Here is a 16118-nt window from a genome sequence, read left to right as displayed (position 1 = left end):
GTGATTGCTTTAATCCTGGAGAGAGCATCAGCTGCCACATTTAGTTCTCCTTCAACATGGACAATAGTGGTTGTGAATGAATTGACGATAAAAATTGGTTATGCCAAGAAATCTACTTAATTCTTTAACTATTGTAGGCTGGGGAAAATTCAGTATAGCTTCATGTGGTGGCCATATACCTTCAGCATTGACAGTATATCCTACGAACTGTACTTCAGCTGCTCCAGAAATGCACTAAAATGGTTCGATGAGCAGGCCGTGTGCACATAAACGAGTGAAGATCTGTTGTAAGTGCAATAGGTGTTCTTCCTCTGAATTTGACGTAATCAAAACGTCGTCAATATACACATAACAGAAATCTAAGTCACGTGTCACTTCATCCGTGAATGGTGAAACGTTTGGGCAGCATTACAAAGTCCAAAAGGCATTCGGGTAAATTCAAAGAGTCTGAACGGCATGCAGACAGCAGTGTTAGCAACGTCGTCAGGTGCCACAGGTTTCTAGTAAAATGCACAAACTAAGTCCAATGTAGAAAAGATTCGCTTACCGTGGACATTGAAACTAAAATATTCCATATGTGGGACTGGATAACGATCTGCAATGGTTCTGGCACTGAGCTGTCTGGAGCCGCCGCATGGATGCCATCCATTATTCTTCTTTGGTACCATGTGTAGGGGAGATGACCAACTACTGCTCAATGGGTGGCAGATTCCTTGTGCTAGCATGTACGAGAATTCCTGCTTAACTATCTACAGTTTCTGGGGTGTCAAGCGGCGCAGACAAGCACGTAGTGGTGGCCCAGATGTAGTCAAAATACAGTGCACTGTCAAGTGCAGCACAGGTGCTGGTGTGGGAGTCTGGCGTGTGACCTCTGGGAGCTGTCTGAGGAGCTCAATAAACGGAGAATCACTGGTAACCACTCGTACTGCTGTGTCTTCCACACAATGCACTCAACGTTGGCTTGCTAGGTTGGTAGCAGTGTCAATAAGGTGTCGGATACATCTGCTACGAAAAATGCCATTCAAATTTGCGCCGCAGGCACATGTTCAAAACTAATGTGACACGACCATACATTGTTATTGTGGAACCACCGGCCACAAAAAGGTGGCAGTCATCTCATTTGTGACATGGTAGACAGGCAGATGGATAGACTGACACGTCAGCACCCGTGTCTACCAAATACTCCAGCTATGTGCTATGTTCCATTACAGTCAACAGCTGCCATCTGGAGAGCCAATATCCACCATCAGTGACTTATTGCTGTGTTTCCCTGTTCACATGGCAGTTTACACTTTTGTGCCTCGTCAGTAATGCCAACAGATTCTTGTTGATGAAGGTGAGTGGCTGCTCTTACCTGGTGAGTGGTGGTGACGAGATCAGAGGCTGTTAGTCTGGGTCCATAATGCAGCTACTTCTGTGGTGAGCTCGGCAACCTTGTAGTGCGGTGAGATCTGCCCAAGGTTGTGAGCAAACCATTGCGATACATGCGGATGGATACATTTGCACTATGCAATCCGCGGTTTGCACGAGTGCATCCAGATCACCGACACACACTGTCCATGTTTTCTGCAAGTCGGGTAGCAGGTGTGATAGCTAAATATTTTGCAAAATGTCATCACTGACTGCGCTGCTCGCTAATGTATGGAGACGGTGTAGTAGCTGTGATGGCGTGCGATTGCCTAGCTCCTCTGTGTGGAGTATCTTCTACAATCTCTTTCCCAAGGACCGCGAGAGCCGGGTAATCAGAGCATTCTTGATGGTTGTGTAACAATCAGTACTACGCCAGAATATCTTGTACTTCTGCGGCCATATCTTCATTGAGTGCAGTAACTACATAACTGTACTTCATTTCATCTGCGGTTGTGTGTGCTAGCCCAAATTGACTTTCTTCTTGAGCAAACCATAGCATGGGATTTTGTTGCCACAATTGTGGCAGTTTTACTGTCACACATTTATACTGCTCCAGTAGACACTTCTGCAGTTGGTGGTGGGTCTGCCATCATGAGCTATAGCGAATTGGACCACTGAAGATGCGCAACGCAGCTGATGCGGATGTTCATATTTAAGACGACACGGCACAATACAGAGTGTAAGTGATCGTCAAATTTCATGTTATTGACCGTTGGACATCACATTGGGGTCACCAATGTTGCAGGACTAGTTGTATTTACTTAATTGCAACATAAAAACACACCATAACTCATACGAATCCCTTACTAGAAAATTAAATAACAGAACAGCATAAAAACAAATGAGATAACACAAGTCAGAGACTGCACCAGAGATAATAATTACAAATGGCAATCACTTGCACACAGCATTACACAGCATTTCCGCTTTACCAATTTCAGGGAGCCCTGTGAGCTGTCAATATATTGGAAAATTTAACCAAGTGCAATATTAACATAAGTGTAATTGGAATTTACATCTCCAGCCCAATTATTATGATGAATTATAGAAGGAGTGACTAATTAGGCACTCTTTCACTGTGTTTTTGAATGTCTGTCAATTTCCAATTTCTTACCCAATGTCGACTGACAACTCTTTATCCACTTGGCACCAAATTATAAAGCTCTATTGTACATTAAAGACAGAAAAGTATATACTATACAGAAATTACTTTTACTACTTGAATTGTAGTTGTGATTCCATGGTTCATCCCAAATGCACTCATGGTATAAGTCATATATGCCATCAGAAAGAATTCCATAGTGGCTTGTGCAAGGATTTCATTTATCAGGTTCAAATTAATATTGTAAATAAAATAGAAAGAAACTTCCACATGGGAAAAATATATAAAAAAACAAAGATTCCAAGACTTACCAAGCGGGAAAGCGTCGGTAGACAGGCACAATAAATAAAACACACAAACACACACACAGAATTTCTAGCTTTCGCAACCGACGATTGCTTCTTCAAGAAAGAGGGAAGGAGAGGGAAAGACGAAAGGATGTGGGTTTTAAGGGAGAGGGTAAGGAGTCATTCCAATCCCGGGAGCGGAAAGACTTACCTTAGGGGGAAAAAAGGACAGGTGTACACTTGCACACACACACATAGCCATCCGCACATACACACCGTATGTACCATTTGGCTTCTCCCACCCAACACCAGTCCCTCTGAACTGCGGAGATGGGAACTTGCACTCCAACACATCCTTTCATCCCGCCATCCCCCTGGACTGCACCTACGTTAAACAACCTCACTCCCATTTACTCTTCAGTCTTCTCCTCTTTCCCTTTCCTCTTTAGCCATTAATGCATCTTTTCATCCTACATCTTTATACTATATACCTCTTTACCTCTGTATGCATCCTCTTTGGTTTGAAGCTGGCACAGTACCTACAGTAGAATATCTTTGGCTTCCCTCTGACAACCCTACCTCCATCCTTGCTACCCTCCCTGTTTTCCTTTCCTCTCTCTCCTCCCTGATGAAGGAACATTTATTCCAAAAGCTAGGAATGTAAATTTTCGTTTTTTTTTGTGTGTGTGTGTGTGTGTGTGTGTGTGTGTGTGTGTGTGTGTGTGTTGTTAGTACTTCTTGTTAAACTGTTTATCATCCATGTTTCACTTCCATACATGGCTACACTCAATACAAATACTTTCAGAAAGGCTTCCTGACCCTTAAAACTATACTCGATGTTAACAAATTTCTCTTCTTCAGAAATTCTTTTCTTGCCATTGTCAGTCTACATTTTATATCTCCCTACTTCAACCATCATCAGTTATTTTGCTTTCCAAATAGCAAAACTCATTTACTACTTAAGTATCTCATTTCCTAGTCTGATTCCCTCCACATCATCTGATATGATTCAACTACATTACATTATCCTCGTTTTGCTTTTGTTGATGTTCATCTTATATCCTCCTTTCAATGGACAGTCCATTCCATTCAACTGCTCTTCCAAGTCCTTTGGTGCATCTGACAGAATTACAATGTCATCAGCAAACATCAAAGTTTTTATTTCTTCTCCCTACTCCAAATTTTTCTTTTGTTTCCTTTACTGCTTGCTCAATACACAGATTGAATAATATCAGGGATAGGCTACTACAACCCTGTCTCACTCCCTTCTCAATCACTGCTTCCCTTTTGTGCCACTCGACTTGTATAACTGCCATCTGGTTTCTGAACAAATTGTAAATAGCCTTTCGCTCCCTGTATTTTACCCCTGTCACCTTCAGAATTTGAAGGAGAGTATCCCAGCCAACATTGTCAAAAGCTTTCTCTAAGTCTACAAATCCTATAAATAAAGCTTTATCTTTCTTTAATCTCTCATCTAAGATAAGTAGTAGGATTAGTATAGCCTTGCATGTTCCTACATTTCTAAGGAATCTGAACTGATATTCCCTGAGGTCGGCCTCTGCAAGTTTTTTCCATTTTACATGTTAGTATTTTGCAGCCGTGATGGAAAAGTTTTGTTATGGCTGGCTCTCCCAAGGCTATCAGTAGCTTAAATGGTATGTTGTCTACTCCCGGGTCCTTGTTTTGACTTAGGGCTTTCAGTGTTTTGTCAAATTCTTCAGGCAGTATCACATCTCCCTTCTCATCTTCATCTATGTGCTCTTCTATTTCCATAACACTGCCCTCGAGTACATCTCCGCTGTATTGACCTTATATACTCCTTCCACCTTTCTGCTATCTCTTCTTTGCTTGAACTGGTTTTTGAGCTGATCTCTTGGTATTCATACAGGTGGTTCTCTTTTCTCTGAAGGTCTTTCTGACTTTCCTTTTGGGCAGCATCTGTCTTTCCCCTGGTGATATATGCTTCTACATCCTTACATTTGTCCTCTATCCATTAGTGGTTAGCCATTTTGCACTTCCTGTTGATCTCGTTTTCCAGACGTTCAGATTCCCTTTCACCTGCTTCATTTTTTGTTCCTTGTCTTTTCATTGATTAAATTCAGTATTTATTGTGTTACCCAAAGATTTTGACTAGCCCTTATCTTTTTACCTACTTCAGCCTCTGCCGTCATCTCTATTTCATCTTCCAGAGCTATCCATTCTTCTTCTACTGTATTCCTTTCCCCTGTTCTTGTCAATCATTCACTACTGCTCCCTCTGAAACTCTCTGCAACCTCTAGTCCTTTCAGTTTATCCAGGTCCATCTCCTTAAATTCCTGCCTTTTTGAAGTTTCATTAGTTTTAATCTGCAGTTCATAACCAATAAATTGTGGTCAGAGACCTCATCTGCTTACCATTATATAATAATGATGTAAATAAAATAGAAAGAAACTTCCACATGGGAAAAATATATTAAAAACAAAGATTCCAAGACTTACCAAGCGGGAAAGCGCCGGCAGACAGGCACATGAACAAAACACACAAACACACACACACAGAATTACTAGCTTTCGCAACCGATGGTTGCTTCTTCAGGAAGGAGAGGGAAAGACGAAAGGATGTGGGTTTTAAGGGAGAGGGTATACTTGTGTCTGTGTTTGTGCGAATGGATATGTGTGTGTGTGCGAGTGTACACCTGTCCTTTTTTTCCCCTAAGGGAAGTCTTTCCGCTCCCGGGATTGGAATGACTCCTTACCCTCTCCCTTAAAACCCACATCCTTTCGTCTTTCCCTCTCCTTCCTGAAGAAGCAACCATCGGTTGCGAAAGCTAGTAATTCTGTGTGTGTGTGTTTGTGTGTTTTGTTCATGTGCCTGTCTGCTGGCGCTTTCCTGCTTGGTAAGTCTTGGAATCTTTGTTTTTAATATACCATTATATAATAAATCTGAAATCTTCCGTTGTCTCCAGGTTTCATCCATGTATACAACCTTCTTTCATGATTGTTCAACCAAGTATTGGCTACGATTATATTAAGCTCTTTGCAAAATTCTACAAGGTGGCTTCTTCTTTCATTCCATTCGCCCGACCATATTCACCTACTACTTTTCATACTGTCGAATTCCAGTCACCTGTGACTATTAAATTTTCATCTCCCTTAACTATCTGAATTATTTCTTTTGTCTCATCATACATTTCCTCAATCTCCTCCACATCTATGGAGCTAGTTGGCCTATAAACTTCTACTACTGTCATGGGTGTTGGCTTTGTGTCTATCTTGGCTACAATAATGCGTTCACTATGCTGTTCATAGTAGTTTTCCCGTGTTCCTATTTTATAATTCATTAAGAAACGTACTTTTTGCATTAGCCTTATTTGATTTCGTACTTATAACCCTGTATTCCCCTGACCAGAAGTCCTGTTCCATCCATTTCCCTTTTCAGATTTTCTAACGTACATGCCCAATTGAGGGAGCTGACATTCCATGTTCCGATCTGTAGAATGCTAGTTTTGTTTCTCCTGATAATGACATCCTCCTGAGTAGTCCCCAGCCAGAGATCTGAATGAATGACTATTTTACCTCTGGAATATTTTACTCAAGAGGATGCCATCATCATTTAACCATACAGTAAAGCTGCATGCCCTCGGTAAAAATTATGGCTGTAGTTTCCCCTTACCTTCAACCGTTCACAATACCAGTATGGCAAGGCAATTTTGGTTTATGTTACAAGGCCAGATCAGTCAATCATTGAGACTGTTGCCCTTGGAACTACTAAAAGGCTGCTGCCCCTCTTAGGACCCATGATTGCTAATCTCTCAATGGGTACCCCAACATTATGTTCTCATCTACGGTGCGACTATCTGTCTCACTGAGGCTTGCAAGTCTCCCCACCAATGGCAAGGTCCATGGTTCGTGGTTTGTGCAAAAAGAAATGAGAGTAATAAATATTTGATTAAGTATAAAGATTTATTTTAAGATATATTAAACACTTTGTATGTTGAAACAAAATAACAGCTTTGCTTCTTCCACACCAGTGAAGGTGACAAAGTTCAGACATACACTGAAAGACGTCAGGTACATGCCAGCGTAATTTCACTGTGTTGTAGTACACCTGCTGCACTAATAGTGGTGATGGTAGTAGTAGTAACAGTATAAGTCTAATAATAATAACATACACATAGAAGAGAACTGATTCTTCCTTATAGTTCTCCAATTTTCTAAAGTAAATTTGGCTTTTTCTTGTGCTGTGTTTTAAACTATATTTATGTCACTTTTGCTGTAGCATTTAACTTAAAGTTTCTCGGTAATAATTTGTTTCAGAGTTATGATAAAAACTACATACTAACTGGTACAAAGTCAAATGAAAGTATTGGGCTGTATGAGACATACAAGAGTTTGCTGCCAATGGAATGGATTGTTGACCTTGGTATTAACAATACCGACATTACTGATGCAATTTTACTTGCTGTAAGTTGAATCCCACTAGGATAGTCATTGTAGTAATCATAATTTACATGTCTATAAAATTATGAGATGATACATGTCTTCAATAAGCAAGACATTAGCAATGCTGATAGTCAAGCATTACTGTATGTGACACTATCCTAGCTTTTTGAAATTTAGTTGGTTAAACAGAAGGAGAGGTCATTCACTCCTCAAAAAGAGAGGGAAGCTCCTGCTGGAGTGGTCAATAGGTTTGTGAAGATTAAAAAGGGAGGACAGGTCACCAAGACCCGCGCATCCCACTCTTCTCCCCAAGGAATTAACTAATACATCCAGCAGTTACAATAGTGTCAGGTGGCTGTTGGTAATACTGATGTTTTTCTCCCTGCCAGGTAAGTAATGGCCTGCTATTCTATAGCAGAATTAGTGATAATAGTGGTGGTAGTAGCAGTAGTGTGTGTCATTTCACGTGGCAGGATCCTCTATACCAAAAAATTAACATTGTTCAAAGCAGTTTTAACAAAAACATTTGTACAGAAATGATTCCTTCTCACAATAAAACAATTTATTTAAAAAATTCTTCATTATTTTATTTCCCTAGGTTTTTCAATTTCGTCATTGTAGAGCTGCTCGGAAAATGGAAATTATAGCTTGTAGGTTGACTGCCCCAGTCACATGCTCTTTTGTAACAGTAGGTTACCATTCACCACACTAACTGTTCAGATGCTACAGAATTTTCAGTGAAATTTTGAAGCAAATTAGAAACTTCCTGACAGATTAAAACTGTGTGCCAGACCGAGACTTGAACTCGGGACCTCTCATTCTGGAAACATCCCCCCAGGCTGTGGTTAAGCCATGTCTCCGCAATATCCTTTCTTTCAGGAGTGCTAGTTCTGCAGGTTCGCAGAAGAGCTTCTATAAAGTTTGGAAGGTAGGAGATGTGGTACTGGCAGAAGTAAAGCTGTGAGGATGGGGCGTTACTCGTGCTTGGGTAGCTCAGATGGTAGAGTGGTTGCCGGAAGGCACAGGTCCCAAGTCTGAGTCTCGGTCCGACACACAGTTTTAATCTGCCCGGAAGTTTCATATCAGTGCACACTCCGCTGCAGAGTAAAAATCTCATTCTAGGTGCATTTTTCCACTGTACTGCTTCATAAAACATAACGATCCTTTGTAACACATGTATCACAAAACATGATGTTATTTGTGATGAAGCAAAAGTAATTAATTTATCAATCTGAAAGCTTCTGAAAGTAAGGTTATATGCACAAACTACAATTTTCTACATCGGTTCCCCCCCCCCCCCCCCCCCCCCCCCCCCCATAGCATAACACTTTTGTGCAAAAATTGTGTTGTATGTCTGATACTACTTTACCACACTATACTAACATTTCTATTTCAGTGTTGCAATATGTAAATTAAACAGCTATTTCTTTGTTTGCTTCCTAAATGTCTGCCAGCCAGTGTGGCCGAGTGGTTCTAGGCGCTTCAGTCTCGAACCCCGCAACCGCTACGGTCGCAGGTTCGAGTCCTGCCTCGGGCATGGATGTGTGTGATGTCCTTAGGTTAGTTAGGTTTAAGTAGTTCTAAGTTCTAGGGGACTGATGACCTCAGAAGTTAAGTCCCATAGTGCTCAGAGCCATTTGAACCATTTGAGCCTAAATGTCTAAACTATTTCTCACTTTAAGAATGTTTGCTGCTAATAGTTTAGAGAAAAATCTAAATGGGATCCAATGAATTATGCAGAATATCGATCAAAAGAGTGTGATAGACTTAAATTACAAAGGATGAAAGAAAAACTGGCAATTCAGACTGATAGAAAGAAGATAAAAGTCAAGTGTGAGTTGGACAGGATGAGACACAAGTGGCACAGAGAAAAGCTGAAATAATTATGTTAGACAGAAAAATGATTTTCACAAAAGGGCTCTTATAGCAGTAGCAGATCACCAGGGAAAGCAGTTGATAAGGTAAACAGAGGTTTGTCAAACAGCCAAGAAACGTAAAACATTGGTAGCAAAATTTAATGTTGATGAGGTATCAGAACTTACGAGAAAGCTCAATCAAGCTTGTAAATTCAAAAAGGGATGCAAAAGTTTGAATGAAGAAACTAAAGCTTCTTCTGAACTAAGCACACACTCCCACATTCACTTAAACTCAACTCACACACCCATGACCACTGTCTTTGGCTGCCAAAGCCAGAGTTTTTTTAACACAGAAGAAGGCCTTCTGGCTGAAAGCTCATGTGTTTAGCACTCTCTTTGTTGTGCCTCTCTGCAACTCAACATATGCGCTATATGATGAGTAGCAATCTGTCTTTTTCATAACATTACCATTATTCAATCCTGGCTTTTCCATTGTTTAAAGCTAATGTGATACAATTTTATCTTTGTGATAACGTTAGCACACCAAATCAGGTAAAAAGGACAAAGTTTACATAAAGAATGTCCAAACTAGTACGGAAGAAGTGGTGCAGAAATACACAATAATGACAACTATTGCTGAGACCTATGAAGAGATTGTGAAGGAATATCCTGACTATGTGATCTTTGCCTACCATTTGTATTTTCTGTTTCCTCTGTGCTCTATAACATTAGATACTGTGCCAGTATGCGGTTTTTGGTGGAAAGTATAGGAAAAGAAACATTAGTATTTTCAGACAGGATACAAGGATTAATAGCTCCCCTTTTATGAGATTCTGAAAACTTATTTTGTATTGCATATTTTGAATTCTCTGACCATCTTTAAATTCATTTTAATGGTAAACTCCTTTTGTTTCTTGGATTTTGTACTGACAGATTATGTTTCTGTGTGCCACACACACATCAGTTCTACACACAAATTTTCAAATGAAAATTAAATACCATACACATTTTGAAAAAATTCCATTCTGTTGTCTTACAAGTGAATATTTAATTTACAATAAAACAATGTTTCACTGAAATTGATGGACCATCAGAGCAGAAAATCTCTACTTATGTGGAAACAAATTGTTCTCCTTCTTCACACAAGCAACAAATATTTCAATTTTAATATGTCATGCATATTTGTCTTAACTGGTTCAGACTTCCTGCCTGAATTACTTAAAATGCAAACTACTGTAATATAAGGAATTAAAAAAATTTAGCAGGTTAGTTGTGCTACCTATGATGCTTTTTGTAAGTGTATTTGTTAACTCTTAACACATGCAACCATGGAATATCTAGAGACAGCATATAATGCTAGGAGTTTTCAGAAAATCTGTAGCATAAAGAGTACAAGGTTGTATGGCAACCTACAAAGGGCAAGGACGCATTTTACATGCTACAATGTTGTTGTTGTTGTGGTCTTCAGTCCTGAGACTGGTTTGATGCAGCTCTCCATGCTACTCTATCCTGTGCAAGCTTCTTCGTCTCCCAGTACTTACTGCAACCTACATCCTTCTGAATCTGCTTAGTGCATTCATCTCTTGATCTCCCTCTACAATTTTTACCCTCCACGCTGCCATCCAATGCTAAACTTGTGATCCCTTGATGCCTCAAAACATGTCCTACCAACTGGTCCCTTCTTTTTGTCAAGTTGTGCCACAAACTCCTCTTCTCCCCAATTCTATTCAATACCTCCTCATTAGGTATGTGATCTACCCATCTAATCTTCAGCATTCTTCTGCAGCACCACATTTCGAAAGCTTCTATTCTTTTCTTGTCCAAACGAGTTATCGTCCATGTTTCACTTCCATACAAGGCTACACTCCATACAAATACCTTCAGAAACGACTTCCTGGTACGTAAATCTATACTCAATGTTAACAAATTTCTCTTCTTCAGAAACGATTTCCTTGCCATTGCCAATCTACATTTTATATCCTCTCTACTTCAACCATCATCAGTTATTTTACTCCCTAAATAGCAAAACTCCTTTACTACTTTAAGTGTCTCATTTCCTAATCTAATTCCCTCAGCATCACCCGATTTAATTTGACTGCATTCCATTACCCTCGTATTGCTTTTGTTGATGTTCATCTTATATCCTCCTTTCAAGACACTGTCCATTCCGTTCAACTGCTCTTACAAGTCCTTTGCTGTCTCTGACAGAATTACAATGTCATCAGCGAACCTCAAAGTTTTTATTTCTTCTCCATGGATTTTAATACCTACTCCAAAATTTTTCTTTTGTTTCCTTTACTGCTTGTTCAACATACAGATTGAATAACATCGGGGAGAGGCTACAACCCTGTCTCACTCCCTTCCCAAACACCGCTTCCCTTTCATGCCCCTCGACTCTTATAACTGCCATCTGCTTTCTGTACAAATTGTAAATAGCCTTACGCTCCCTTTATTTTACCCCTGCCACCTTCAGAATTTGAAAGAGAGTATTCCAGTTAACATTGTCAAAAGCTTTCTCTAAGTCTACAAATGCTAGAAACGTAGGTTTGCCTTTTCTTAATCTTTCTTCTAAGATAAGTCTTAAGGTTAGTATTGCCTCACGTGTTCCAACATTTCTATGGAATCCAAACTTATCTTCCCTGAGGTACACTTCTACCAGTTTTCCATTCGTCTGTAAAGAATTCGCGTTAGTATTTTGCAGCTGTGACTTATTAAACTGATATTTTCACATCTGTCAACACCTGCTTTCTTTGGGACTGGAATTATTATATTCTTCTTGGAGTCTGAGGGTATTTTGCCTGTCTCATACATCTCACTCACCAGATGGTAGAGTTTTGTCATGACTGGCTCTCCCAAGGCCGTCAATAGTTCTAATGGAATGTTGTCTACTCCAGGGGCCTTGTTTCGACTCAGGTATTTCAGTGCCCAGTCAAACTCTTCACGCAGTATCTTATCTCCCATTTCGTCTTCATCTACATCCTCTTCCATTTCCATAATATTGTCCTCAAGTACATCGCCCACGTAAAAAACCTCTACATACTCCTTCCACCTTTCTGCCTTCCCTTCTTTGCTTAGAACTGGGTTTCCATCTGAGCTCTTGATATTCATACAAGTGGTTCTCTTCTCTCCAAAAGTCTCTTTAATTTTCCTGTAGGCAGTATCTATCTTACCCCTAGTGATATATGCCTCTACATCCTACATCTGGCCTCTAGCCATCCCTGCTTAGCCATTTTGCACTTCCTGTTGATCTCATTTTTGAGACGTTTGTATTCCTTTTTGCCTGCTTCGTTTACTGCATTTTTATATTTTTTCCTTTCATCAATTAAATTCAATATTTCTTCTGTTACCCAAGGATTTCTATTTTGTCTGCTGCCTTCACTACTTCTTCCCTCAAAGCTACCCATTCTTCTTCTACTGTATTTCTTTCCCCCCTTCCTGTCAATTGTTCCCTTATGCTCTCCCTGAAACACTCTACTACCTCTGGTTCTTTCAGTCTATCCAGGTCCCATCTCCTTAATTTAGCACCTTTTTGTAGTTTCCTCAGTTTCTATCTACAGTTCATAACCAATAGATTGTGGTCAGAGTCCACATTTGCCCCTGGAAATGTCTTACAATTTAAAACTTGATTCCTAAATCTCTGTCTTACCATTAAGTAATCTATCTGATACCTTTTAGTATCTCTAGGATTCTTCCATGTATACAATCTTCTTTTATGATGTTTGAACCAAGTATTAGCTATGATTAAGTTATGCTCTGTGCAAAATTCTACCAGACAGCTTCCTATTTCATTTCTTAGCCCCAATCCATAATCACCTACTATGTTTCCTTCTCTCACTTTTCCTACTGACGAATTCCAGTCACCCATGACTATTAAATTTTCGTCTCCCTTCACTACCTGAATAATTTCTTTTATCTCATCATACATTTCATCAATTTCTTCATCATCTGCAGAGCTAGTTGGCATATAAACTTGTACTTCTGTAGTAGGTGTGGGCTTCATATCTATCTTGGCCACAATAATATGTTCACTATGCTGTTTGTAGTAGCTTACCCGCATTCCAATTTTCCTATTCATTATTAAACCTACTCCTGCATTACCCCTATTGGATTTTGTGTTTATAACCCTGTAGTCACCTGACCAGAAGTCTTGTTCCTCCTGCCACCAAACTTCACTAATGTCTACTATATCTAACTTTAACCTATCCATTTCCCTTTTTAAATTTTCTAACCTACCTGCCCGATTAATGGATCTGACATACCACGCTCCGATCCGTAGAACGCCAGTTTTCTTTCTCCTGATAACGGCGTCCTCTTGAGTAGTCCCCGCCCGGAGATCCGAGTGGGGAACTATTTTACCTCCGGAATATTTTACCCAAGAGGACGCCATCATCATTTAATCATACAGTAAAGCTGCATACCCTCGGGAAAAATTACGGTTGTAGTTTCCCCTTGCTTTCAGCCGTTCACAGTACCAGCACAGCAAGGCCGTTTTGGTTAATGTTACAAGGCCAGATCAGTCAATCATCCAGACTGTTGCCCCTGCAACTACTGAAAAGGCTGCTGCCCCTTTTCAGGAACCACACATTTGTCTGGCCTCTCAACAGATACCCCTCCGTTGTGGTTGCACCTACGGTACGGCCATCTGTATCGCTGAGGCACGCAAGCCTCCCTGCCAATGGCAAGGTCCATGGTTCATATTATTCAAAAGTGTATAAGCAAATCTAATGAAGTACAAAAAGGTATTTATTATTGAATACACACCACTGACACTTACGTACTAATAAAATCTGTATCTAACACATTTGTTCCATCTATTCATTCACAATAAAATAAGCATTTGATTAAAAATACTGCTGAAATATAACGAAAGACAATAGCTATTTCCTACAAGTTGACTTTAAAATTTTTTAATATTGCTTCCTTAATTTATTCACAGTAAAATAAGCACTTGATTAAAAATACTGCTGACATATAACAAATGACAATGACTATTTCCTACAAGTTGATCATTAAAAAATTTAATATTGCTTCCTTCTTTTACCTGTTCCAGATGTTTATTGTACTGTTTACTACCCTGAATGCTTGTTTATTTTCTTTCTTAAACTTTATCTGCCCTTTTTATATGGACATCATTGCATGTTTTCATGTTGTAAGAATGGAGACTGGAATGAACTTTGAATCTATCAGTGTACTTTTTTTTTTTTTTAAATTGAACTTTTTGTATATGTAGAGATGGCAAGTGTAGAACAGTTAGCTGTCAAAATAATTGATTCGAGAGAGTTAGCCTTGAATCATTGGTAATTATTCTGATAGTTTCTTCCTATGTGGTGAAGATGGTTTTTAGATCCGTCTTATTACAACACAGAAGTGTAATAAGGCAATAACAGATTGGATGTAAGTCAAGTAGACAATTCCGTTACACTTTCTACTTGACTCAGTGCTGGTTACAAGTAGCACAAAGTGAGTAGAGTTTAGTTTTTTAGTGAGATATGCGATGCAGAGTTTCAAGTCTGAATTTTCATCAATAAGTAACTAATGGAAAATCTCATATAAAGATGTGAAACAATTACTAACAAAGAGATAGAGGGGCTGGCCAGTGCTTACCTCAGCTCAGTACAGCCGATAGAAACACAAAAAACAACCGAAAATTTAAGTTCCTAGCTTTCGGAATAAATGTTCCTTCATCAGGAAGGAGAGAGGGGAAAGAAAGGGAAGAAGGGAAAGTGGATTTAGTTACTCACAACCCAGGTTATGAAGCAACAGGGAAAGGAAAACAGGGAAGGTAGCAAGGATGGAGGCATGGTTGTCAGAGGGAAGCCAAAGATATTCTACTGCAGCTACTGTGCCAGCTTCAAACCAAAGAGAATGCATACAGAAGTAAAGAGGTGTATAGTATAAAGATGTAGGATGGAAAGATGCATGAATGGCTAAAGATGAAAGGGAAAGAGGAGAAGACTGAAAAGTAAATGGGAGTGAGGTTGTTTAATGTAGGTTCAGTCCAGGGGGATGGCGGGATGAAAGGATGTGCTGGAATGCAAGTTCCCATCTCCGCAGTTCAGAGGGACTGGTGTTGGGTGGGAGAAGCCAAATGGCACATACGGTGTAGCAGGTTCCTAGGTCCCTAGAATTATGCTGGAGGGCATGCTCCGCTACTGGGTATTGGACATCTCCTAAGCGGACAGTTCGTCTGTGTCCGTTCATGCGCTCAGCCAGTTTAGTTGTTGTCATACCAATGTAAAAGGCTGTGCAGTGCAGGCATGTCAGCTGATAAATGACATGTGTAGTCTCACACGTGGCCCTGCCTTGAATTGTGTATGTTTTCCCAGTAGCGGGGCTGGAATAGGTGGTTGTGGGGGGATGCATGGGGCAGGTTTTGCAGCGGGGTCGGTTACAGGGGTAGGAACCACTGGGTAGAGAAGGTAGTCTGGGACTATTGCAGGGTTTAACAAGGATGTTACGGAGGTTAGGGGGATGACGAAAGGCAACTCTGGATGGTGTGGGGAGAATTTTGTCAAGGGATGATCTCATTTCAGGGGTTGACTTGAGAAAGTCATATCCCTGGCGGAGTAATTTATTGATGTATTCAAGGCCAGGATAATATTGGGTGACAAGGGGGATGCTTCTGTGCGGTCTGAGGGTGGGAATATTGTTGTTGGACGGGGAGGAATGTATTGCTCGGGAGATCTGTTTGTGGACAAGGTCTGCAGGATAGTTGCGGGAGAGGAAAGCACTGGTCAGGTTATTGGTGTAATTGTTGTGGGATTCGTCACTGGAGCAGATACGTTTGCCACGAATACCTAGGCTGTAGGGAAGGGAGCGTTTGATGTGGAATGGATGGCAGCTATCAAAGTGAAGGTACTGTTGTTTGTTGGTGGGTTTCATATGGACAGAGGTGTGGATGAGAGCTTCAACAAGATGAAGGTCAACATCCAGGAAGGTGGCTTTGGTTTTGGAGAAGGACCAGGTGAAATTCTGATTCGAAAAGGAGTTGAGGTTATGGAGGAAATTAAGGAGTGTTTCTTCACCATGAGTCCAGACCACA

The 16118-nt window shown here is 40.3% G+C and overlaps 1 protein-coding gene across 2 annotated transcripts in view; it reads left to right on the top strand.

Moving 5' to 3' along the window:
- Window positions 1-16118, top strand: part of LOC126336278 (phospholipid-transporting ATPase ABCA3) — a 639220-nt gene that overhangs the window by 390477 nt on the left and 232625 nt on the right. For both annotated transcript variants that reach the window (XM_049999794.1, XM_049999793.1), the window contains exon 19: window positions 7095-7241. In XM_049999794.1, the coding sequence (XP_049855751.1) occupies window positions 7095-7241 (147 nt within the window). The remainder of the gene's footprint in view (window positions 1-7094; window positions 7242-16118) is intronic.

The sequence above is a fragment of the Schistocerca gregaria genome, chromosome 2 (genome assembly GCF_023897955.1).
Source record: "Schistocerca gregaria isolate iqSchGreg1 chromosome 2, iqSchGreg1.2, whole genome shotgun sequence".
Lineage (NCBI taxonomy): Eukaryota > Metazoa > Arthropoda > Insecta > Orthoptera > Acrididae > Schistocerca > Schistocerca gregaria.
This window is presented reverse-complemented; position numbering and strand designations above follow the sequence as displayed.